Source organism: Geotrypetes seraphini, chromosome 14 (genome assembly GCF_902459505.1).
Source record: "Geotrypetes seraphini chromosome 14, aGeoSer1.1, whole genome shotgun sequence".
Lineage (NCBI taxonomy): Eukaryota > Metazoa > Chordata > Amphibia > Gymnophiona > Dermophiidae > Geotrypetes > Geotrypetes seraphini.
In genome coordinates, this window is record NC_047097.1 from 13,391,268 (window position 1) to 13,418,708 (window position 27,441).

General features: G+C 43.9%; 1 protein-coding gene across 6 annotated transcripts in view; it reads left to right on the top strand.

Annotated features, from left to right (window-relative positions):
- NEDD4 (NEDD4 E3 ubiquitin protein ligase) overlaps window positions 1–27,441 on the top strand; it is a 319,682-nt gene that overhangs the window by 217,148 nt on the left and 75,093 nt on the right. For 2 of the 6 annotated variants that reach the window (XM_033919613.1, XM_033919609.1), the window contains 5 exons: window positions 12,842–12,961; window positions 13,974–14,183; window positions 20,571–20,648; window positions 20,817–20,871; window positions 20,961–21,019. In XM_033919613.1, the coding sequence (XP_033775504.1) occupies window positions 12,842–12,961; window positions 13,974–14,183; window positions 20,571–20,648; window positions 20,817–20,871; window positions 20,961–21,019 (522 nt within the window). The remainder of the gene's footprint in view (window positions 1–12,841; window positions 12,962–13,973; window positions 14,184–20,570; window positions 20,649–20,816; window positions 20,872–20,960; window positions 21,020–27,441) is intronic. The other 4 variants (XM_033919614.1, XM_033919610.1, XM_033919612.1 and 1 more) reach the window with 3 other exon arrangements.

Genomic DNA, 27,441 nt, shown 5'->3' on the forward strand with positions numbered 1-27,441 from the left:
ACAAGAACATTGCATTAATCGACGACATTGAGAATATCACTTTACGGGGGGATACGGTACTACTCGGGGATTTCAATAAGCCAGATGCAGATTGGAACGCACTTTCAGCATCTACCAGCAGCAGCAGAAGGCTATTGTCCTCCATAAGGGGAGCACGACTCAAGCAATTGGTGTTAGAGCCTACTAGGGCCCAGGTGATACTGGATCTGGTACTCACCAATGGAGAAAGCGTCTCGGAGGTCTCGGTAGGTGATAAGCTAGCCTCCAGCGACCACAACATGATATGGTTCAACCTCAAAAAGGGTTTCTCTAGATCAAGCACGTCAACAAAAGTACTCCACTTTCGAGGCACGGACTTTAAACGCAAGGGAGATTTTGTCCATCAGGCACTGCAAAACCAAGCGGAGACCAATGATGTGGAGACTGTGGTCAACCTTGAAATCTACCGTACACACAGCAACAGACCACTGCATAAAATCGGTAGGTAAACGGCGAAGAAACAAGAGACCTCAATGGCTCACCACAGAGATATCAGATCTCGTCAAAGACAAGAAGCGAGCATTCATTTCCTACAAACGCTCAGAGCAAAAAGAGGCCAGAACAAAATATATGGCCATGTCAGCAGCTGTCAAACTGGCAGTCAGGGAGGCCAAGCTTTGAATAGAAGAAAATTTAACAAAGAACATCAAAAAGGGGGACAAATCTTTCTTCAGGTATGTTAGTGACAGAAAAAGAAACACGGATGGGATAGTATGCCTTAGAAAACCTGACAGGAATTATGCAGAATCAGACACAGATAAAGCCAAACTACTGAATGAGTACTTCTGCTCAGTCTTTACCTGCGAGGCGCCGGGGTCAGGCCCACAGTTACAGGAGAAGCATAACTCGGGTTTCAGAACCACAAGTTTACACCCAGTGACGTCTACAGCGAGCTATCAAAACTCAAGGTGAACAAAGCCATGGGACTGGACAATCTGCACCCTAGGGTTCTCAGAGAGCTGTGTGATGTCCTAGCGGAACCGTTAGCCATACTCTTCAATCTCTCCCTGAGTACGGGAAAAGTCCCTTTGGACTGGAAAACAGCCAACGTCGTTCCTCTGCACAAAAAGGGTTGCAGGGCAGAGGCTGCGAATTACAGACCGGTGAGTCTCACTTCAATCGTGAGTAAGCTCATGGAAACGCTAATCAAATGCAAATTAGACACTATCCTGAGCGAGGAGAATCTACACAATCCCCACCAACACGATTTCACCAAGGGTAGGTCATGCTAATCCAATCTTATCAGCTTCTTTGACTGGGTAACTAGAAAGCTGGACCAGGGAGTGCCCCTGGACGTCATGTACTTGGACTTCAGTAAAGCTTTTGACAGCGTCCCCCACCATAGATTATTGAACAAAATGAAATCAATGGGATTAGGTGCAACACTAACTGCATGGGTCAACAACTGGCTAAGTGGTAGACTTCAGAGGGTGTTGGTAAACGGTACCCTATCTAAGACATCGAGGGTGACCAGTGGAGTGCCGCAGGGCTCGGTCCTGGGTCTGATCCTTTTCAACATATTCATAGGAGACCTGACGCAGGGGCTTCAAGGTAAAATAGCATTATTCGCCAACGATGCCAAATTATGTAACACTGTAAGTAAAAATGTTTTGTCCGACAGCATGAAGCAAGACCTGCTTTTACTGGAACATTGGTCCACGACCTGGCAGCTGGGCTTCAACGCGAAAAAATGTAAGATCATGCACCTTGGCAACAATAATCCGTGCAGAACATACACACTAAATGGCGAGACCTTGGCTAGGACTGCGACAGAGGGGGATTTAGGGGTGATCATTAGTAGAGACATGAAAGCAGCCATTCAAGTGGAAAAGGCTTCATCCAGGGCTAGACAAATGCTGGGTTGTATCCGTAGAAGCTTTGTTAGCTGGAAGCCGGAGGTCATAATGCCATTGTACAGGACCATGGTGAGACCTCACCTGGAGTACTGTGTGCAATTCTGGAGGCCACACTACCGTAAAGATGTACTGAGAGTTGTCGGTTCAACGCATGGCCACCAGGATGATTTTGGGGCTCAAAGATTTCTCATATGAAGAAAGGCTGCACAAATTGCGGCTATACTCTCTCGAAGAGCGTAGGGAAAGGGGAGACATGATTGAGACATTTAAGTACATCACTGGTCGCATAGAGGTGGAAGACGACATTTTCTTTCTCAATGGTCCCTCGGCCACAAGAGGACATCCGCTGAAGATCAAGGGCGGGAAATTTCATGGGGATACCAGGAAGTACTTCTTCACAGAAAGGGTGGTGGACCATTGGAACTAACTCCCGGAGCAGGTGATCGTGGCCAGCAGCATACAAGATTTTAAGAAAAAATGGGATGCCCACGTTGGATCTCTACGAGGGTAGTGTAGAGGTGATGCCACCTGTGAGTGACCCCCTGGAGGGTAGTTTGGGGTGGGTTAATAGAGTGGGCAGACTTGATGGACCATGGCCCTTTTCTGCCGTCATCTTTCTATGTTTCTATGTAACCTTGTCGAACGCCTTCTGAAAATCCAGATATACAATGTCGACCGGATCGCCCTTGTCTATCTGTTTACACCCTCAAAGAAGTGCTAAAAGTTCATCAAACACAATATGCCTTTGCTAAAACCGTGCTGACTGGTCCTCAGCAGCCCGTGTTCGTCAAGGTAATCAATGATGATGTCCTTTATCAGTGACTCTACCATCTTTCCCGGTACCGAGGTCAGACTCACAGGTCTGTAGTTTCCCGGATCTCCCCTCGAACCTTTCTTGAAGATCGGCGTAACATTCGCCACCTTCCAGTCTTCCGGAATCTTTCCCGATTTGATCGACACATTGGCTATTAGTTGAAACAATTCAGCTATGGTCCCTTTCAGTTCCTTGATGACCCTCGGATGGATGCCATCCGGTCCCGGGGATTTATCGCTCTTAAGCCTATCAATCTGCCTATACACCTCCTCTAGACTGACCGTCAATCCTGTCAGCTTTCCGTCTTCGTTTCCAGCATATAGCCTGATGGGTTCCGGTATGCTGTGTACATGTTCTTCGGTAAATACAGACGCAAAAAATGTGTTCAGTTTGTCGGCAATTGCTTTGTCCTCCTTTAGCGCTCCATTTATTCCATGGTCAACCAACTGTCCCACTGCTTCCTTCATGGGTCGTTTTCCCTTAATATATCGAAAGAACGGCTTGAAGTTCTTCGCCTCCTTGGTTATTTTTTCCTCGTAGTCTCTTTTGGCCCCTTTTACCGCCTTATGGCACCTGCTTTGATGTTGTTTGTGCTTGTTCCAGTTTTCGTCCATTTTTGACCTTTTCCATTCCTTAAATGAAGTTTTCTTGTCTCTGATCGCTTCCTTCACCTCTACAGTGAGCCACGCCAGTTCTTTGTTCTTTTTCCTCTTGGATCCCTTGTTGATACGCGGTATATATATATATTTTGCACCTCAGTGACTGTGTCCTTAAAAAGGGACTATGTTTGCTCTAGCGTTTTTACAGTGCTTATCCTCTTCTTAATCTTCTTCCCTACCATGAGTCTCATCCCTTCGTAATTCCCTTTTCGGAAGTTCAGTGCCATGGCTGTCGTTTTGGACCGATGTTTCTCCCCTGCGTCCAGATCAAAGCGGATCATATTGTGATCGCTGCTTCCCAGCGTCCCTTCTTCTTCTACATCTTGTGCCAGTCCTCGCAGGCCATTTAGAATTAAGTCCAGAATTGCATTTCCTCTAGTATTTTCCTTGACAAGTTGTTCCAGGAAGCAATCGCCTACAGCATCCAAGAACTTGGTCTCTCTAATGCAGCCGGAGGTGCCTAGGTTCCAGTCTATCCCCGGATAGTTGAAGTCACCCATGATAATTGTGTTGTCTCCCTTGCAGTTGCATTTAATCTCGTCTGTCATTTCTCCATCAATTTCTTCGGACTGCCCTGGGGGGTCGATAGTAGATGATGATCTTCATTTCCAGGCCATTTGTTCCTGGAATTTTGACCCATAGAGACTTTGACTTATCCGTCAGTTGTGGTGTGTTCTCTCCAATAGATTCAACTTCCTCTTTGATGTATATGGCAATACCCCACCTTTTTGAGCCACTCTGTCTCTGCGGTATAGTTTGTATCCCGGTAGCACAGTGTGCCAGACGTTTTCCTCAGTTCACCATGTTTCCGTGATGCCTATGATGTCAACATTATTTTTTTGTGCCATGGCTTCTAATTCATCCATCTTATTTCTAAGGCCTCTTGCATTTGTGTACATACACTTGAGTTTGCGGCCTGTTCCTTTCTTGCATTTCCTTCCTTCTTGTGTCCTTTTCGATTTGTCTTGGTTGTAATCCGGTGAGTCTTTCCCTCTATCTTCTTGCACGGTATCCTCCTGATATACCGGTTCCCGAACCATCGACTCTCTCGGTCGACTGTCGGCTTTCCCCTTCTTCCTAGTTTAAAAACTCTAAAGGATGTGACGTTGAAAACGGTATTTCTTGTACCCATAGCTTTAGCCCGACAGGTTTTCTGACTTGCAGGACTTGTCCTGCAGGGATCCCTTTTTCTGTATTACTGATTATCCCAGGACAAGCAGGCAGCCTATTCTCTCATATGGGTGACGTCATCGACGGAGCCCGGATGCAGAAGCCTCGCAAGCAGACTTGCTTGTAGAAACTCAGAAGTTTCGAGACATCCACACCGTGCAGGGTGAGTCTTCTCAGTTTTCCGTGGAGCCGAGAAGTCTTTCTTTGACTCTCTGCGTTTAACTTTCTTACTTCGTACCTTCTCTCACCGCGATTTGTATTAGTTTTCTTCACAAATCGCTGTGTTCTTTTATTTCTAGTTTAAAAAGTAAAATTATAATTTCTTCCGGTCGACTGGAGAGGCAGGCCGCCCGGCCGCAGCCCAAGGACTTTGACTTTGTGCCATTAAACCAGTTCCTTCGGAACAGAAGAACAGGGGGTTTTACTCCTGTTGCTTTCTTGTTCCAAAGAAGACAGGCGATCTGCTACCCATTCTGCATCTCAGGGCTCTCAACAAATTTTTAGTCAAAGAAAAATGTTGCATGTTGTCCCTGGCGTCCCTTTATCCCCTTCTAGATCAGAACGACTGGTTATGCTCTCTGAATCTCAAGGAGGCTTATACTCGTATTCCCATTCATCTGGCTTCCCATCAATATCTCAATACAGAGTGCTACCCTTTGGCCTGGCATCATCTCACAGAGTGTTCACCAAGTGCCTGGTAGTAGTAGCATCAGCTCTAAGGAACCATGGTCTTCAGGTGTTTCCCTACCTAGACAACTGGCTCATTCATGTAGGTAAGCCTTGAAGACACACAAGCAGATAAATAGATTAAAAACTGACAAATCTCCGTGCCCAGACGGAATCCACCCTAGGGTATTGAAAGAACTAAAGGAGGAAATAGTGGAACTACTACAGCAAGTTTGTAATCTATCCCTGAAAACAGGCGTGATCCCAGAGGATTGGAAGATAGCCAATGTTACGCTCATCTTTAAAAAAGGATCGAGAGGTGACCTGGGGAATTACAGACCGGTAAGTCTGACCTCGGTACCGGGGAAAATGGTGGAAGCACTGATAAAAGACAGCATCGATGAGCATCTAGAAAGGAATAAACTAATGATAACAAGTCAACATGGTTTCTGCAAGGGAAGATCGTGCCTAATGAACTTATTGCACTTCTTCGAAGGAATTAACAAAAAGATGGACAAAGGGGACCCCATAGACATCGTATACTTAGATTTCCAAAAAGCCTTTGATAAGGAACCCCATGAACGCCTATTTTGGAAACAGAAGAACCATGGGGTGGAAGGAGACGTACACAGATGGATCAAGAATTGGTTGGCAGGTAGGAAGCAAAGGGTAGGAATGAAGAGCCACTACTTGGACTGGAGGAGGGTCACGAGTGGTGTTCCACAGGGGTCAGTACTCGGACCGCTGCTGTTCAATGTATTTATAAATGATCTAGAAACAGGGACGAAGTGCGAAGTAATAAAATTAGCAGACAACACCAAACTATTTAGTGGGCTAGGACTAAAGAGGACTGCGAAGATCTACAAAGGGACTTGAACAAACTAGGAGAGTAGGCAACGAGATGGCAGATGAAGTTCAATGTAGAAAAATGTAAAGTCTTGCATGTAGGAAACAGAAACCCGAAGTACAACTATATGATGGGAGGGCTGTTATTGGGTGAGAGTACCCAAGAAAGGGACTTGGGGGTAATAGTGGACAAGACAATGAAGCTATCGGCACAGTGCGCAGCGACCACTAAGAAGACTAATAGAATGCTAGGTATTATCAAGAAAGGTATTACAACCAGAACGAAAGAAGTTATCCTGCCGTTGTATCGGGCGATGGTGCGCCCACACCTGGAATAGTGCGTCCAATATTGGTCGCCGTACCTTAAGAAGGCTATGGTGATATTCGAGAGAGTTCAAAAGATAAAAGGTATGGAAAATCTGTCATATGCTGAAAGATTGGAGAAATTGGGGCTCTTTTCCCTGGAGAAGCGGAAACTTAGAGGGGAATGTGTGGCGCAGTGGTTAAAGCTACAGCCTCAACACCCTGGGGTTGTGGGTTCAAACCCACGCTGCTCCTTGTGACCCTGGGCAAGTCACTTAATCCCCCCATTGCCCCAGGTACATTAGGTAGATTGTGAGCCCGCCGGGACAGACAGGGAAAAATGCTTGAGTACCTGAATAAATTCATGTAAACCGTTCTGAACTCCCCTGGGAGAACGGTATAGAAAAAAATTGAATAAAATTGAATAAATGATAGAGACTTACAAGATCATGAAGGGCATGGAGAAAGTGGAGAGGGACAGATTCTTCAAACTTTCGAAAACTTCAAGAACGAGAGGTCATTCGGAAAAATTAAGAGGGGACAGATTCAGAACCAGTGCTAGGAAGTTGTTCTTCACCCAAAGAGTGGTGGGTACCTGGAATGCGCTCCCAGAGGGTGTGATAGGACAGAGTACGGTATTGGGGTTCAAGAAGGGATTAGACAATTTCCTGAAGGAAAAGGGGATAGAAGGGTATGGATAGAGGATTACTATACAGGTCCTGGACCTGATAGGCCGCCGTGTGAGCGGACTGCTGGGCATGATGGACCTCTGGTCTGATCCAGCAGAGGCACTGCTTATGTTTTTATGTTATGTTAAGGATTCCACATCTCAGGGGGTTACTGTGGTGACCCAACGGACTACATGGTTACTACAAAGTTTAGGATTCAAAATCAAGTTTCCCAAATCCCAACTTCAGCCCTCTCAGAATCTACAATTCATCGTAGCTGTTCTAGACACTATCCAACTCGGAGCATTCCTCCGCAACAACGTATGGAAGCTCTCCTTCAACTCTGTCATGCAGTGTCTTCCTGCTCTTCAATCTCAGTGAGACACATGATGGTACTACTAGGTCACATGGCCTCCACAGTACATGTGACTCCTTTTGGCAGACTTCACCTCAGAATTCCTCAGTGGACCCTGGCATCTCAGAAGATGCAGGCTTGCGACCCACTTTCTCGACACATTGCAGTCACTCCTTCCTTGAGACAGTCTCTCCACTGGTGGATATTCTCTTCCAATCTCTCCAGAGGCTTACTGTTTCAAATGCCCCCCCATCAGAAGGTCCTCACAACAGATTCCTCGACCGAAGCTTGGGGCACTCATCTCGATGGTCTCCGTACTCAAGGACACTGGACCAATGCAGATCGTTGATGTCACATCAATCTGTTGGAACTCAGAGCGATCTTCAACGCGTTCATAGCTTTTCAACATCTTCTTCACAACCAGGTAGTTCTCATTCGGATGGACAACCAAGTGGCCATGTACTATGTCAACAAACAGAGGAACGGGATTTTCCTCCCTTTGTCAAGAAGCTCTGAAGGTGTGGGACTGGGTAATCTGCCACATCACCTTCCTAAAAGCTGTCTACATCCAAGGGGCGAGAAATTGCTTAGTGGACAACTTGAGTCGTCTTCTGCAACCTCACAAAAGGACACTCCATACCTTGTCCCTACATCACATTTTTTTCACAGTGGGGAATGCCTCGGATAGATCTCTTTGGAGCTCCCCACAACTACAAACTGCCTCATTTCTGCTCCAGGATATATTCTCATCGCCTGAGGCAGATGTTTTCCTACTGGAATGGATGAATCTCTTCCTGTATGCATTTCCTCCGTTCCCTCTCAGTGTCACCCTGGAGAATCAGCTCTTCATACTCTGGACTGTAAACGTGCGTTGGCCTTCTACTTGGAACGCACCAAACCACACAGAACTGCTCCTCAACTTTTTGTCTCCGATCCAACAAGTTGGGACATCCAATCTCTAAGCGTACCATCTCCAACTGGATGGCTGCTTGTATCTCTTTCTGCTATGCCCAGGCTGGATTACAACTATAGAGCTGAGTCACAGCCCATAAATTCAGAGCAATGGCAGCTTCAGTAGCTTTCCTCAGATCTACACCTATTGAGGATATTTGCAAAGCTGCCACTTGGTCCTCGGTTCATACTTTCACTTCTCACTATTGTCTGGATATTTTCTCCAGACGGGATGGTTATTTTGGCCAGAGAGTATTACAAAATTAATTCTCCTAAGATGCCAATTCTCCCACCATCCCATCCTGGTTAGCTTGGAGGTCACCCATATGTGAGAATAGGCTGCCTGCTTGTCCTGGGATAAAGCACAGTTACTTACCGTAACAGGTGTTATCCAAGGACAGCAGGCAGCTATTCTCACAACCCACCCACCTCCCCTGGTTAGCTTCTCTGCTAGTTATCTGAACTGAGGAGACTCGCCCTGCGCTGAGCGGGAAGGCACTCGCGCATGCGCGGTGCGGCTGTCTCAAAACTTCTTAGTTTCTATAAGCAAGTCCACTTGCGAGGCTTCCGAATCTGGGCTCCGTTGATAACATCACCCATATGTGAGAATAGCTGCCTGCTGTCCTTGGATAACACCTGTTATGGTAAGTAACTGTGCTTTCTGGGGTGTCAGTTAAGACAGTACTATTGTTTCTTCCTAAGGTGATATCAATCTTTCATGTCAACCAGTCTCTCTTCCTGCTTTCCGGGAGGATGACTGGTAGGCGTGCTTCTCTTCACTACATTTCTTGGATGTGCGTAGCATTCTTCTACACTATCTACAGGTTACTAACAACTTTCAATGTTCAAATCACCTCTTTGTCTAATTCGCGGGACACAACAAAGGATGGCAGCGACCATAGCTTCCATCTCTCGATGGGTCAAAGAAACCATTGCTTCCGCTTACTTGATGGCAGAGAAGCGATTGCCAGAAAAACTTCATGCTCATTTAACAAGAGCGATGGCTACTTCCTGGGCTGAGTTCAGAGGCTTTTCCTTAGAGGAGATTTGTCGTGAGGCTACTTGGTCTTCTAAGAATACCTTTCTAAGTATTACTGGTTGCATGTGGCAGCGCGGGAGGAGACTGCTTTTGGTGCTTCGGTCATTGCGGAGGCAGCGTTCACTTCCCACCCAGATTAAGGATTGCTTTGCTACATCCCACTAATCTCTGGATTCATCTGCTATGGATGGAAAAGTTATGTTCTTACCTGTTAATTGTCTTTCCTTTAGATGCAGCAGATGAATCCAGAGCCCCACCTTTTCTGCATATTGACTGTCGGTTTATCTTTTCAAGTTTCAGAAGTTTTGATTTAGTTGGTAGTTGTATTCTATATTATTACCTTTGAACTTTGTTATGAGAGAGAAGTTTTTACATGCTTCATGCTAAGCATATTACCATATTTCCCCATATATGGGGTGCAGCCAATGTAAAAATTTAAAATCATCCTCCCACCCCCAGTACCTTTTTCAACCGAACACCACCTCCCCCGTACCTCCTTCAAAACCCACAGAGCGCACAATGCGGGGCCAGGCTGGATGCCGAGGAAATCGCGGCTGCCGTGCACCACTGGAGATTTGAGCCTTGCACTGTCCGCCGACCAGCGAGGGGGTTTTGAAGGAGGGGGAGGGATGGTTGAAAAAGCCAGGTAATGTACCAGAAGATAAGCCACAGCTAATAACGTGGGGCGGTTTATCTTCTGTTTTTTAAATATAGGTCACCCTTTTCTGTGGCTTGTACATGGGGGTGGCCTATTCAGAGGGGCAGCCTATATGTGGAGAAATACGGTACTGGTTCTGGATGCTTGGGCAAGGAGCAATACTGAAGATACCGGAGGTGTACCAGCCAATAAGACCACCTGTTAATCAGTTTCTCTATCTCTACCTGTTGGTAGATGTGTGCTATCCCACTAGTCTCTGGATTCATCTGCTGTGTCTAAAGGAAAGAAAATTAACAGGTAAGAACATAATTTTTCCTTCTTCAATATACTAAGCAACAATTGGCTAAATGGTAGTGTTTGCCACTGTCATGGGGAGGGGGGGTTGCATCCACCTTTTCAGTGTGATGTTATTCTCAAATAGCTGTGTATACACTTCAATTAATCCCATTGTAGTTAAATTCTCAGGATTGGTGATGTTTATAGAGAGAGATTGCTAAGTATTGCTGGGTGAGTAAGAAACCAAAAATTCAATTTGATAGATTAACGGGACCTAGGAACAGAAGAGGTATAGGCCTCCCAGATATCTCTCTATAATTGGGCCTGTTTCATCTAAGAGACTGGGTTCTGGGTGACAATATTTTTACCCCTGTAGCTGGAAAAATGTTTGTTCAAATTGTATAGGGCAGGCTGCCCAAGTTCAGTCCTTGAGATCTTCTGGTAGGCCAGGTTTTCAGGATATCCACAATGAATATGCATGAGAGAGAAATTTGCATACCAAGAAGGCAGTGCAGACAAATCTCTCTCATGGATATTCATTGTGGATATCCTGAAAACTTGGCCTGTCTGTAGATCTCAAGGACCGGACTTGGGCAGCCCTGCCCTATACAATTTGAACAAACATTTTTCCTCTAAAATTAACTTATTTACTACATGCGCCCTGACATAAATTACCCACAGAGGCTCGTGGTAATTCTTTGTTGAACACTCAGAGTAGCCTGGGATTGTCTACTGAAAGTATTAAACTATAATCCTAAGGTTACAGATCTATTACCATTACAGGGGAAATCTGATTTTGTACCAGGTATGATCTCTGTAGTTTTTCGCAGCTGGGGGGTTCAAGAAGTCCATACCTTAGCCCAGGTACTGGATGAGGCAGGGTTGCTTAAATCTGTTCTAGTCCTCACTAATACTTTAGTTGTTGGACCGGGGGATATATATGGATACATTTAGCTACCCTAAGACTAAGGGATTATCTATAGGGGTAACTAATAGATTACAGACTCTTTTTGAAGAGGTCTCTTTCCTGTCTCCATATGACTTCTCTATGGGAAGTCTTGCCTGCTAGATCTTATAATTGGTTGGTTACTAAATGGAGTGAGGAACTGGGAATACCCCTGCAGGACACTGATATTAGTTAAGCTAAAATATTAACAGGTGTATACCAAAAACATTAACAGGCTCCCTTTGGAGAGACTGTACTTATAGAATCATATCTAGAGCTTACTTTACTCAGGTACAGGTTTTCCATTCAGGTCTGATTGACTCACCACTGTGTAGAAAATGTAGACAAGGGGCCAATTCTTTTTTGCCTGCCCTATGGCAATGTCCGCATATAAAATCTTTTTGGGACTAAGTATTATGCTTTATCCTAGGACAAGCAGGCAGCATATTCTCACATGCATGGGTAACGTCATCCATAGAGCCCAGTACGGACAGTGGTAAAAATGTATTGCCACTTTACGTTTTTAGAAACTTACGACTGCCCACACCGCACATGCGCAAGTGCCTTCCTTCCCGACACTGGCTCGCGATACCTCAGTTCTTCGTTTTCCGCAGAAGAACAATGAAAATGATAGAGATGGGACGATTTCCTATGAGGAAAGGCTAAAGTGGTTAGGACTCTTCAGTCTGGAGAACAGACAGTTCATGGGAGATATGATAGAGGTCTATAAAATACTGAGTAAAATGGAACAAGGAGATGTGAATCGCGCCTACATAGGCACTTTAGGCCACCTAAGGCCACTTCTGGTGTTGACCATGCCTGATTTGGCGTTCAGCAGCCTAAAGCACCTACGTAAGTACGATTCCAGCTCCTTTTGTTTAGGCACCAGTAGGCACTTCAACCTTGCCATTTTTTTGCCATTAGTTCATTAATTAAGCGCCGGTAGGGCACCTACCGGTGCCTACGTTTAGGCACCAGTTTTAGAATTTCTCCCTAAGTATGAAGCATCTTTAAGACCCCCTTCGGTATAACTTTTTGTAACAATGTCTCGTACATACTGGAAACTGAGTGAAGTTTTGCTATGGTACAGTATGAGGTGTGTTCAGTAATTTAACTTTTCTTTCCTACTGAGGTAGATGAATGCCCCTCATACTTTGCTTAATTATATCTTGCTCCTATAGCTTTCTAAATTAATTTTTTTTTAATGGAAAATTTTGATGACTTATGAATGATCTCTGCTATATACTATGGTCATTTCCACAGTCTGTTGTTCAATCATTAGAATCATGCACCACTTAATATAAAAGAAAAGAGTAAGGCAACAGAGCAGAAGGGGATGTAGCATTTGCAATGAGCAGCAGTGGGAAAAAGCTTGGCAGTTTCCATCTGACTGCAATTGACCAGGAAGATTTAACACAATGCAGAAGCAAATGTTTAAAAAATAAATAAATAGAGAGATGCAAAAAAAAATAAAAAAAAGCATACAAAGCTTTTGCATTTGTCTGTATTTATTTAGCACTGCTAGTTTAATATACAGTGCAATTTCTTTCTTATTGCCATAATTTTGTGTTTTTTCTGTTAACATTCAATTTTAGCTGTTACCCACTTCATCTGGGTTACCAGCAGGTTGGGAAGAAAAGGTTGATGATAAAGGAAGAGCTTATTATATAGATCATAATACCAGAACAACTACTTGGGAAAGACCACCTATACAGGTAGCTACAGATCACCAGATGACAATCCTACTCCCATTTCATACCAAGCTACTGGAATCAACTGCCCCCATAGATCAGATCCCTCAAAGGGCTCCTGAACTTTAGGAATGCAATAAAAACTTACCTCTTCCCCAATCCCCCTGCCTATTGCCATATGATGATAAAGAAATGTATACTAGAATCAGCTCCTCTGTATATGACAAGTTAGGACGAACACATGTATTGTAAGTATGGCAAATTGTAACCCGTTTTGACTATATTATGTATGTTAACCTGTAACCTGTTCTGGAGCTTCTTGGGGAGAACGGGATAGAAAATAAATAGCATACATGCAAGGACATTTGGCTTCTCTGTTAGGAACACAGTTTAAACACACACAAGTAGAGTAATGGAGCAGATAATTTGTTCAGTAAAACATACTTCAGTAGGCCCAGCCCCAAAAGAAAAAAATCCTATGAATTTAATGAATGTGAGAAATTAAAGAACTTATGTTTTGTGCAATTTAAGCTTAAACTTCTGAATTAAAATAAGCATTATTTTTATGCAATTCATTTTGTATAAAAGGAAACAAGAGCTTCTAGTTTACTCTTACCCCAGTAATTAAAGCAAAATTTGTTTCTATCGAATGTGGTAAACTGCCTGTTTGCTTCAGATCTATGATTGTACCTCCATTTTAGCCAGATCTTGGTGACATCTATCCTACTGTGCCCATTAACTCTTTACCCCCTTCCCACACAAAAGTCTGCTGCTCAGGTCCTCCCCAACTCCACTCTTCTTTCTATAATGTGGCCTACACCTTGTTTGGCTGGAGATCTTGTTTACTGAAATTGTTGGATATGCTGCAGCTTTTAAAGCTTACTGAAATTTAAATATTTACTTCAATTGCTTTTCTTAAATTTTTTTTAAATCATTTTGTTTTAAACATATGCTTATTTGGTTCATCATGTTGTTTTTGTTTCAAGTTCCAGAGTTGTACAATACAAAATTAACTCGTTAAAAATAATTTCTATAGCAGACATCCATGGAATTATCTCCACAGTCACCTCATCAAAGTGCTTCTACTTGTCAACTAACAGAATTAACCTCAGGTTATTCTGGGGAATCCTCCTTGAATCAGCAACCTGAATATCCGCAAGGATTTTTCCCCAAGGGCTGGGAAATGCGTAATGCACCCAACGGCCGACCTTTCTTCATCAATCACATTACCAAGACTACTACATGGGTAATTTTGCTTTTACCTTTTAAACTGAGTCACTAAGCTGGCTCCCATGCTGTTTCTTTTCACATTTTTATGTGCTTGATTGTACAGTCAAAACTGCTATACTGGCAAATATTAGCACATAGGACCATTTACAGCAATTGTTTAAAATATGAAGTACATTCTGTAGATTATGACAGCATTTTAAAAAAATAAAATAACAGCAAAAATGTGAGCTTTAAAGGCTTCAGTCCTGTAAAATAAAATTGTATGTATTGTTCAGAGTGTATAAAAAAATAAGAGCCATTTTTCCCTGTCCTTTACCAGGGCATTGGCTAAGGTTACATGAAGAGTATAAGAAAGTTTTTTTGAAGACAAGCAGACATATTCTCCCATGTGGGTAACATCGGCCACGGAACCAGGTCCAGACACTACCAGGTTTATTGTCACTTTAAATCTTTTGGCAGTGCCCATAAGGCATATATGCCAATGCCTTCCCACTCAACATTGGCTTGTGGAACCATTAGTTCATTTTTTCTCTGGAGCACATCAAACTTTTAGGGGCATTTTCATAACACTAAATCATTAAAAAAAACATCTAAATCAGCATTTGGATGTTTTGTCGAGAAAACAACCAAGTGCTGATTTTCAGAACCATGATTTTGGATGTTTTGTGGGACATTCACCCTTCAGAATGGCCAAGTCTAAAAAGGGGCATGTAAGAGGTGTGTTTTGAATGGGCTTTGGGCCAGCTTAAACTTGGATGTCTTGCAGTGACAATTGAACCTTTTGCATAACATTCTGAATGGAATTTAGACACTTTGAGCTAGACCACTTTTTGAAGCATCTAAGTGCCATAAAGGGATTAAGTCATGACTCCCACATTCCCCCAGTGGTCGCTGACCCCCTCCCCCCAACAAAATTTCAGAATAAAACAGTATTTACCCCTCTCTTGAACAGCAGCACCTGGTATGGAAAAGCCTAATAGAGCTACACACAGGTGGGCTGGGCTAGTGAACCATAGAGAGGAGAAGCCAGGCCCATAAGCCACTCTAACCATCTCATCTATGGTGGAAACTGAGCCCATCAAAACCCTACTAGACTGCCATGTAGGTGCTACCTGCAGCCATAAGGGCTGTTTGGGTGGTAGATAGATGGGTATAGTAGGTTTTGAGGGAGTTTAGAGGGCTCACCATAAATTATAAAGGGATTATGGTGAGATGTATATCTGACACTCTTTATGTGAAGTTCACAACAATGCCCTCTAATGTGCCCCACTGCTCTGTTGGCATGTCTATGTGGCCAATCTATTGCAGTGCTGACCTCCTCCCAAGTCTAATTGGTGCTGATTTGGACGTTTCTAATTTGGATGATTTTGTGGTTAAAATGGTGAACAAAGTTAAAAGTTCTGGCAGCCATCTTCCTCATCTTTTAGGCCTGCTCCTCAGTGACCTCGTGCAAGATAACAAAGATCACAAAAATTATAACTTCAACCTCAGTCAAAACAGCACTCATCCTTTTGACTCCTTTCTAGAGAGCATTGCCAATATTTCCCTGCGTCTTCCTCCTAATCGCTCCATCAGAAGCAAGCTAATCTAATTCCATCAACATTGAACTCGTATAACAGATAAGTAGGTGCTTCATGTCGCCACTCAGGGCTACACCTTATGATTGATCAGAAAACTTCTAAATCACTCACCAAAAGAGTCTACTTTCAAATCCCTCCAAAAGACCCTCCTTCACCAAGAGCTCTTGGCCCTTCTCCAGCTAAACGCAATAGAACCTGTTCCTCTGCAGGAGAGGGGCTAGGGGTTCTAGGTGAAGTATTTCCTGATACCAGAAAAGACCTCTGGAGGCCTTCAACCAATTCTAAATCTCTGAGGCCTCAACAAATGCTTGTTGAAAGAGAAGTTTCACATGGTCTCTTTGGGAGCCCTTCTACCTCTACTGGGAAAAGGCGATTGGATTCGCTTTCTGGATCTCAAAGAGGCTTACTTTCTGTGAGCAGGTGGGATGGATATGTGAGTGTATCTTCATTTTCACATTGGATCTCAACATCTCCAATACAAAGTCTTGCTCTTCAGACTGGCTTTGGCCCTTCGTGGCCTCACGAAATGCCTAGTAGTAATTGCAGCAGCCTTTGGGGGGTTTCATGTATTTCCCTACTTAGATGATTAGTTGAGCAAGGCTTCATCATTGCAAGCGGCTCTGCATGCCAACAATTCTGCTGCTCAGATTTGCCGACAACTACCAAAAGTCTCATCCGTACTTTTCTCGGGCACTAGAGTTCATAGGAGTTTCCTGGACAGTACTCAAGATCAAGTTTTTCTACCGCAGTAGAGCATGGGCAATCTTATTTACCTGTGCCAAACAGTTTCCTCCCTTCGCACATCAGATGTTACGCCTTCTCAGTCAACTGGCAGTACACATCATTCCATTGGCATGTCTTTACCTCAGTTCCTCAATGGATCCTGTTGAACCAGTGGTCTCAAGCCACAGGACATCAGTCTCTACTTCTCAGTTACTTTGGACCTTCGTCACTCTCTCCAGTGGTGGATTGTTCCTCACAGTCTCACTCGAGGTCTTCCCTTCCAGCTCCACACACCCCACCATCACTAACTTCTGCCCACAGATACTTCAGTGTTAGGATGGGATGCTCATCTTAACAGCCTCCACACTCGGGAAGTATAAGCTCACCAATAATAAACCTTCAATATCAATCTTCTCAAACTTGCGAGCAATAGACAATGCTCTTAAAACATTCCAGCACCGTCTCCTAAAACAAGTAGTCCTTATCCATGCAGACAATAAAGTTGCCATGTTTCATCTGAACAGATAAGAAAGCACAGGATCTCACCTCCTTTTGCATGAAAGAAATAGAGATTTGGAATTGGACAGCTGCTCAGGCATACTTCTCAGAGCAGTTTACTTAACAGGAAATTAGAATGTCTTGGCAGACAAATTGAGCAGCCTCCTTTAACCTCCAAATGGTCTTTCAGCACATCCGTTTTAAGTCAGATTTTTTTCAGATGGGGGACATCAGACCTAGATCTCATCACTTCCCCCCATAACAACAAACTTCTACAATTCTGCTCCAGACTGTATACTCCCAATCACATTGCATCGGATCCCTTCCTCATTCATTGTGGGGACAGATTCCTCTATGCATTTCCTCTGATACCTCTATATAAATGATCTGGAAATTGGAATGACAAGTGAGGTGATTAAATTTGCAGATGACACTAAACTGTTCAAAGTTGTTAAAACGCATGCAGATTGTGAAAAATTGCAGACGGACCTTAGGAAATTGGAAGACTGGGCGTCCAAGTGGCAGATGAAATTTAATGTGGACAAATGCAAAGTGATGCACATTGGGAAGAATAACCTGAATCACAGTTACCAGATGCTAGGGTCCACCTTGGGGGTTAGTGCCCAAGAAAAGGATCTGGGTATCATTGTAGACAATACGATGAAACCTTCTGCCCAATGTGCGGCGGTGGCCAAAAAAGAAAACAGGATGCTAGGAATTATTTTAAAAGGGATGGTTAACAAGACTAAGAATGTCATAATGCCCCTGTATCACTCCATGGTACAACCTCATTTGGAGTATTGCATTCAATTCTGGTCTCCTTATCTCAAGAAACATATAGTGGCACTAGAAAAGGTTCAAAGAAGAGTGACCAAAATGATAAAGGGGCTGGAACTCCTCTTATATGAGGAAAGACTAAAAAGGTTAGGGCTCTTAAGCTTGGAAAAGAGATGACTGAAGGGAGATATGATTGAAGTCTACAAAATTCTGAGTGGAGTAGAAAAAGTGGATCTTCTTTTTTTTTTTTTTTAACTCCGTCAAAAATTACAAAGACATGGGGACGCGCAATGAAGTTACCGGGAAATACTTTTAAAACCAATAGGAGGAAATATTTTTCCACTCAAAGAATAGTTAAGCTCTGGAATGCATTGCCAGAGATTGTGATAAGAGTGGATAGTGTAGCTGGTTTTAAGAAGGGTTTGGACAATTTCCCGGAGGAAAAGTCCATACTCTATTATTGAGAGAGACATGGGGCAAGCCAGTGCTTGCTTTGGATCGGTAGCATGGAATGTTGCTACTCTTTGGGTTTTGGCCAGGTACTAGTGACCTGGATTGGCCACCGTGAAAACGGGCTACTGGGCTTGATGGACCATTGGTCTGACCCAGTAAGGCCATTCTTATGTTCTTATCAGGAAAACTCTATTCAAATTTTGCCAAGATCGAGGCACCACGATCCTAATAACACTGCTTTGGCCACACTATCATCGTTAGCAGTAACAGCATAGTCCTTTCATAAAACAAGTAAATGCTTTCTGCCTCTTGGCTGCAGTACCTGATGTCTTAGAAGCATCTAGAAATCCTCCACTCGACACTGCTACTTCAGATGGATGAGATTCTCTTCCCGGTGTGCATCTCATCACATGTCCACTTCATCTATACTGGACTACCTAATCCACCTCTCTAATCCAGTCTAAAAACCAGTTCAATTAGAATTCATCCAAGTGCTATCAGTATGTTTCATTCTCTGTTGGACAGAAAACCTCTATCTCTTCATCCATTGTTAGCCCATTTCATAAAATTCTTGTTCCACACAGAACCACCTATCAAGCCTCTATCTGTTGCTTGGGATCTTAACGTAGTATTAGCTACTTTAATGAAGCATTCCTTTGAACTGCTTACATCTTTTTTCTTTCTTTTTTTTAATTTTCAAATAATTTATTAAGCAAAGAAAGAAGCATACACAGGCTGAATGCCAACTGCAATAACGGATTATTCCCCAGCAGAACAATCTTCCCTCCCCCCACCCTCCCAACCAAGTGTTGTGCAAGCCCAAAACATCTAGGGAGCAGCTACACATGTCAAAGTCCAGGCATCTATGCAAGGCCCCTCCAGTTACCATATGCACTCCAGACACGGTGAAAAGAACCAGAGGTATCTGTCCGTAAAGCGGTCAGTTTAGACATTAGATAGATATCATCCACTTTAAGAAAGAGATCCAACTTTGTAGGGAGATCAAGCTGTTTCCAAAACCGGGCCACACATAATCTGGCCGCCGTAGCAACCAAAGCCACAAAATGGGCTTACATCTTTTTCTCTGAAACATCTCACATTGAAAGTCATTTTACTCATTGCCCTTACATTTGCACGTCATGAGTCTGATCCTCCCTATGCAAGATTTCCTGAGATGACCTTAGAATTTCACCTCAACCAGTACATAGTTCTGCTGTTTTCTTTCCAAAACCGTATATGCATCCTGGAGAGACAACTGGTCACTTGAACTTCAAACGTGCTCTGGCATACTACCTGGACTGAACTAAACTTAGAAACATAATGGCAGATAAAGGCCAAATGGCCCATCTAGTCTGCTCATCCGCAGTAACCATTATCTCTTTCTCTCTCCGAGAGATCCAATGTGCCTATCCCAGGCCCTCTTGAATTCAGACTCAGTCTCTGTCTCCACCACCTCTTCTGGGAGACTGTTCCATGCATCTACCACCCTTTCTGTAAAAAGTATTTCCTTAGATTACTCCAGAGCCAATCACCTCTTAACTTCATCCTATACCCTCTCATTGCAGAGTTTCCTTTCAAGTGAAAGAGACTCGACTCATGCACATTTACATTACATAGGTATTTAAACATCTCTATCATATCTCCCCTCTCCTATCTTTCCTCCAAAGTATACAGATTGAGATCTTTAAGTCTGTCCCCATTCACCTTATGATGAAGACTACATACCATTTTAGTAGTCTTCCTCTGGACTGACTCCATCTTTTTTATATCTTTTTGAAGGTGCCTCCAGAATTGTACACAATATTCTAAATGAGGTCTCATCAAAGTCTTATACAGGGGCATCAATACCTCCTTTTTCCTACTGGCCATGCCTCTCCTTATGAAACCTAACATCCTTCTAGCTTTCACCGTCACCTTTTCAATCTGTTTGGCCACCTTAAGATCATAACATACAATCGCACACAAGTCCCGCTCCTCTGTCATGCACATAAGTTCTTCACCCTGTCTCCTCGGAGAAAACAAAGTTACTTACCTATAGCAGGTATTCTCCAAGGACAGCAGGCATATATTCTCACAATCCGTCCACCTCACTTAGTTGGCTTCTTAGCTTTGTTACTGTACCCATGATCTCATGAGCCAGTGTCAGGCGGGATGGCACCAGCACACACACAGTATGGGCACTGCCTAAAGATTTAAAGTGACAGTGTACTTGTCAGTGTTTATACTGGATTCTGTGGATGACATCACCTACATGTCAGAATATATACCTGTAAGTATCTTTACTATACAGCACTGATTAAAAAAAAATAAAACTGCCTTTTATTATCTTCCTCCATTTTTAACCAAAGTTTATTGCTTTTATATTTAAAAAGGAAGATCCAAGATTGAAAATTCCAGCTCACATGAGGAGAAAACAGTCTTTGGATCCTACTGATTTAGGACCTTTGCCAGTAAGTAGTTCTGTGTTGAACATCTTTCGGAATTAAATTTACTCTTTTTCAGTTGTGAATACTACTGAAAATTACTTTACATTTGAATTTACTTATTTACGTAGATAATGTGAACATAATAGATATGTATTAATTAAATAGATAATATTAAAAAATAACTCTTTACAGCCTGGATGGGAAGAGAGAATCCACAATGATGGAAGAGTCTTCTACATAGATCACAGTATGTGTTGTCATTATTTTTGCAATCTCTAAAAATTATATTTCACTAAATATTCTTAAGAAATAACAGTAAGCATAAACATTTCCCAGATACAAAAAGGACACAATGGGAAGATCCTCGATTACAAACTGTGGCAATAACTGGACCAGTAAGTATGCTTTTTCATACTTGCAACTTTGTTCTTTTTATAGAATATTTAGAAATAAATGTAAGTGCTGTTCCTAATGCAAAAGATATAGTAGACTTAACAAGTAGGTTTCTTCCCTTCACCCACAAGGTTTGCAGAAGGCATAATTTACATTTTTTTAACTCCACTTCCTTGTGTCACTGGGCAGTGCCTCAGTTCCTCAATTTTTCTTTCTGCAAGCGAGAAGAGAAAGGTGTCTTCTGTTCTGCTCTGCATCTGTTTTATTGGTCCAGAGGACTGTAGAAGGTGCCAGCTGTGTGCCTCCCGGTCAAGGGTTTCAGACACTCAGGGTTTGATTAAAAGGCAGCCTGAAGAGACTCACCCCTGAATGAAACTACAAGCTTGATTGAGGCGCATACATATCTTCTCCATAGTCCAGCTGCAGTGAGAGCTAATGCAGGCAAAACATCTTCCAGTTCTGTGAGTACAGTGCATTGCTGTTTAGGGGAGACATCGGGGGAGGTGGGGCTGAAATTCAAAGTTTTAAGGGTAGTTGAGGCTTCCTATAGAGTCCCCACCTCCAAAAAACCCTTCCCTGAATTTTTTGAACTTTAATTCAGCTCTCCTCAGTAATTGTTTCAAATTTGAAGTGCATTCTGTAAATTGTGACAGCATTTTTTTTTTTTTTTTAAATAGCAAAAATGTGAGCTTTATAGTCCTCAGTCCTCTAAAATAAAATTGTTTCCTGTTTAAGCTATATATTATACAGAGTGTATAACAAAATAAGAGCCCTTTTTTCATGTCCTTTACCAGGGCATTGGCTAAGGTTACATCTTGAATTTCCTGATTTTATTTTAAAAACCTCTATCTGCCTCAAAACACCTCGATTTGGTTAATAATCAATTTCTATGGACTCCCCAAGCCTTTCTACCCTTGTATCATGCCAGCTTTGTGCTGGATGGTCGACTGAGGAGCCTCCATGTGTTACGCGCTGCAGGGCACTTGGGGGGGGGGGAATCTCTCTTCTCTTCTAGTGAAATCTCTCTTCTTCAGAATCACTGAGCTCTGGAATAACCTTACTGACCCACTACGGAATCTAGGCTCCTTTCAACTATTCCGAAAGCATCTAAAAACTAGGCTATTCATAAAAATGTAATGCTCTCTTCCCCCCTAGACTCAACCTTTAACCCCATTATGCTGGTCCTTCCTTACATTAAGCTCTTTTTAAACCGTGCCGAGCTCTGTAATTATGGAGAGGATGCGGTATATAAACTTAAAGTTTAGTTTAGCACTGGGCTTAGCCCCCTCGGGTTCCTTCAGGGTCTTAGAGTCGCAGGAAGCTCCTTTATTGGGACATAAATCCCCCCTAGAGTCCTCTAATGGCAACTTAGCAGCAGCGAGAAGACACAAGAAGTTCCCCTGCGGATATCCTCAAGTGAACGGGGGCAGGTATTTTACTTTGATTTTGTAAGTCTGAATCACAGGTGGTGGCGCATGGAGGTTTAACTTTGCAGCAGTTCCCCAGCAGAGAACTTTGCTGCAGGAACCTGATGTCCAATCAGAAAAGGACTGGGATGACAGGGGGTCAGAGTCAATGCGTTTACTCCATCAAAGTGAATCCTCAAGAGGATTCTGGCTCTCAAGTGGGTAATCACAGTCAGAAGTCTGTGGCTGCCCTACACCCAGGGAGAGGACCCGATGATGTAAAGATTTTTCAAACTGACGGACTTGATGGAAGTCATTATAGTATCTTTGCGAGGATTAAAGTGATCAGACAGAGTACGGTACAGGGATTCAAACAGGGATTGGACGGATTCCTGAGGGATAAAGGGATCGTCGGATACTGAGGGAGGAGCTGGGATGTAACACAAGTATAGAAAGCTAACCAGGTAATAAGTATAGAAACCCAACCAGGTCGTGCATGTGCAAGACCGGAGGGTTAGGACTTCGATGGGAAGATAGGACTTCAATGAGAAACCAAGGTGGCAAGGGAGCCCCTTCTGGTGATTCAGACAGGTCGTGACCTGTTTGGGCCGCTGCGGGAGCGGACTGCCGGGCAGGATGGACCTATGGTCTGACCCGGCGGAGGCACTGCTTATGTTCTTATGTTCTTAACTTTGCAGACTTCCATCTCAAATTTCGCTTATGAGTAGTTCTAAGACCGAGGAGTGCTCAGTTAAAATTGCCCAATTGTTGTTTCTGTGGGCGAAATCCCACCAAGAAGCCATATCGGTGGCATGTACAGTGGGAATGAACAATGTTCAAGACAATTTTCTCAGTCACCAGACCCTGGATCCGGGGGAGTGGTCGCTGACTCAGAGTGGTTTCAACAAAATGTAAAGCATTGGGGAAGGCCAGCAATCAACCTGATGGTGTTGGCAGATAATAAGAAAGTATCTCAGTAATCAGACGGCGATTCAAGCCAGGAAGAGCCAGAATAGATGTCTTAGTCCAGCCTTGGCCAACGGAAGAGCTGTTGCATGTGTTTCCCCCGTGGTAAGTGGTATACTGGATCATTCAAAAAATTCAGGTCAGTGATTCTAATGGCGCCGGATTGGCCACGTCAGCCCTAGTAGGCGGATCTAGTATGGCTAAAAAAGGACAAATATCTCAGGCTGCCCTTACTGCCAACACTTCTGTCACAGGGCCCAATTGCCCTGTAGGATCCAGAACACTTTGGTCTTATGGCTTGACTCTTGAGCGTGCAGGATACACAGAGGTAGTCGTAACTATCCTTCTACAATCCAAGAAACCAGTGACTGTCGTGGCTAATGCTAAGTACTTTTCAGTGATGATGTGATGGTTAGAAGGTAGAGACGTACATGGCTCCCATATCTGTAATCCTGTCTATCCTTCAGGATGATCTCGAAAAGTATCTAATGGTTGACTCTCTCAAGGTACAGGTAGCCAGCCTCTCATGTTTTAGAGATCGAGTAGAGAAAGGGTCCTTAGCTTCCCATCCAGACATCACTAGATTCCTCAATGGAGCATTGTGGCAGCATCCTCCCTTGCGACAACCATTTCCTACATGGAATCTTAATATAGTTTTACGGGCCCTTTGTAAGGCTCTTTATGTACCCCTACATAAGAACATAAGAATTGCCGCTGCTGGGTCAGACCAGCGGTCCATTGTGCCCAGCAGTCCGCTCACGCATCAGCCCCCAGGTCAAAGACCAGTGCTCTAAATCAGTGTTTTTCAACCTTTTTACACCTATGGACCGGCAAAAATAAAATAATTATTCTGTGGACTGGCATCGGTCCGTGGACCGGTGGTTGAAGAACACTGGGCTAAGTCGTGAGCCAGACCCCGCCCATCTCTACCCAATCTCCACCCCAGACCCCGCCCTGATAATAGTACTAATTGTAACACTATTTTTTCCATTCATTTTTCACAGATACACAATATAATCTTATTAACAAAACATAATGGTTAACCACAAAATTAAACTACACAAAGCACACTGACAGCAGATGTAAATTCTCAAAATTGACATAATTCAATCACTAAATTCAAAAATAAAATTATTCCCCCCTACCTTTGTTGTCTCCCTCCCTCCATGCTATGGCTTACCTTCTGGCCTGCTCCCGCCTGGCCATTTTATGCCGCCCCCGGTATTATCTTCAGGACGGTTCCCTCTACCTCACTGATGCAGTGCACAAAGTTGCGGGCAGCGGCTCCTTGCGTGTCCCGTGCCTCATCTGGAAGCCTTCCCTCTGACGTTGCAACGTCGGAGAGAAGGCTTCCGGTTCAGGCACAGGACGCTCATAGTAGCCACTGCCTGTGGCTTTGTGCACTGAATCAGTGAGGAAGAGAGAGCTGGCTCAAAGATAACGCTGCATCGATCGCCCCGTGGACTGGCGGTTGAAGAACATTGTTTTGGGCCTGATGCACATGCTGGCCCTGTGGACCGGCAGGAAATTTCTGTTGACCGGCACCATTCCATGGACCGGTGATTGAAGAACACCACTCTAACTGAGTCCAACCTCACCTGCATACGTTCCAGTTTAGCAAGAACTTGTCCAACTTTGTCTTGAATCCCTGGAGGGTGTTTTCCCATATAACAGACTCCGGAAGAGCGTTCCAGTTTTCTACCACTCTCTGGTGAAGAAGAACTTCCTTACGTTTGTACAGAATCTATCCCCTTTCAACAGAATGCGTCCCTGATGGATCTTATCATCAACACAGTTTTCCTGGTGGCTGACACCTAGGGGAGAAGGGTTTCGGAGTAGAGAATGACACGGTGGTTGTTACCCGCAGCTAGCCACGAGTAGCCGCGGGTAACCTGCCGAAACGGGGGAAAAAAAATAGTAGTCGCTGCGGGGATGAGGACAAGGCCATTCACCGCCCCGTGGAGCGGTGAATGGTCTTGTCTCCGCAGTGAGGTATCAAGGATTGCGCGGTCCAGCAGCCCCCACCCGCCCAATTGCAGCGTTTAGCCAGCTTCCTCCCTCCACCTCACCTTATATGCTGTTTGCCGGCTTTCTTTTTCCCGAGCCGCACGCGTTCAAAAAGACGCGCAAGCGCGGCTGCGCGAGTTAATCAATCTTCTCCTCTGATGCAACCGGAAACAGGAAGTTGCAGGAGAGGAGAAGATTGATCAACTTGCACAGCTTTTTGAACGCATGCGGCTTGGGAGAAAGAAAGCTGGCAAACTCAGCATATAAGGTGAGATGGAGGGAGGGAGCTGGCTAAACGCTGCGATCGGGCGGGTTGAGGCTGCTGGACCGCGCAATCGCGTGTGTTCCCAGCTCACACTAGGAAGGAGGGAGTGAAAGGGAAGACAGAGTGGGGAGAAGACGCTGGAAGGGAAGAAGACAGATGCCAGACTATGGGGGAGTGGAGGGAAGAAGATGGGTGCTAGACCAATTGGGGGGGGGTGAAGGGAGAGGCACAGTAACAGCAAATGGAAGACGCAGAGAGAATACACACAGTGGATGGAAGGAATTGAATGAGAAGATGAGGAAAGCAGAAGCCAGTCAACAAAGGTAGAAAAAAAATTCTATTTATTTTCTTTTTCTTTTCTTTAGGATAAAGTAGTATATTAGTTGTGTAGATAAAAATTTATAAACAAAGCCTTGCCAGCTGAACATCTCTTTCTCTAGTTCAGCAGCCAGAACATTGATTTATAAGGAAGGAATAAGCTAAATATTGCAGTACTGAGGCTTGTATGGATGTTGCGGGGATGGGGCGGTGAATGGGATGGCGGTGACGGGGCGGTGAAGGGAATGGCGGTGACAGGGCGGTGAAGGGGATGGGGCGGTGACGGGGACAGATTGTTTTCCCCGTATCATTCTCTATTTCGGAGCTCTAGGCAGAGAGCACTTCCTCAGGTGGGCATGTCTCTATGTACTGTGCCTTCCTTTTTACCAAAAGTGATCTTGGCCTTCCATGTAAATCAGGAAGTCTGGATTCCGGCATTCCATGCCACAGGCATAAAGAAGGACAAAGTCTTGGTGTTACTGGACATGAGGAGAGTCCTCCCTTATCTCGAGGTGACAAACAAATTTTGTCTTTCCGACCATCTTAGCAAACGGGGAAGGCCTGCCTCAAAAGTATCTCCATCTCTAGATGGATTTGCATGATTATCTTGTCTGCATACATTGTCTGTGGTAAGCAGCTGCTGATTTTGTTGAAAGTGCATTCCAGCAGAAGTATGGACTCTTCATGGGCAGAATTCCAGGCAGTTCCGCCTGAGGTAATCTGTAGAGAAGCTATATGGTTCACCCTCCATACTTTTACAAAGTTTTACAGAGTGGAGGTGGCAGCACAAATGCACGCATGACTTTTGGTTTCTCGGTGCTCACAGCAGGCTCATCTGCCCCACCCTAGACTCGGGGGACTGCTTTGGTACATCCCACTGCTGTATCCTTTGCACTAGAATGGAATATTAGGTTCTTACCTTAATAAGCTTCTTTCTAGTAGAAGGATACAGTAGGCTTGGCAGCCTGCTCTGTCAGATGTTAAGTTAGCCTGCTTTCTTCCTCAGACACATATGGGTGTCTTCAGATGCTTGTCAGTGAATGGCCAAGAGAGAATGAAGATGCTTAATGTATTTGTTAAACAAGTAAGAGTTAACCAAGGCAAAACCAAATTCCTACTTCTAAAAAAAAACTAAACACCCTCCATAACAAACCTAGAATTAAATTCCATCCTATACCCCCTGTAACCCAACCTAAAACTGCTGGAAATAATAATAGACAAGGGCTACACCATGCAACTTCAAATCACAAAACAGTCCAGAAGGCATTTGCAACCATGTACAATCTAAGAAAATACTTCAACAAAGAACAATTCAGTTTCATGGTCCAAGCGCTAATCCTGGGTCTCCTGGACTACTGTAACAGCCTATACCTGTCTTGCCCCGCCTATACCTTAAAACAATTACAAACTGCAAAACACAGCTCTTAGATTGATATATTCATTGAAAAAATACGATCACATT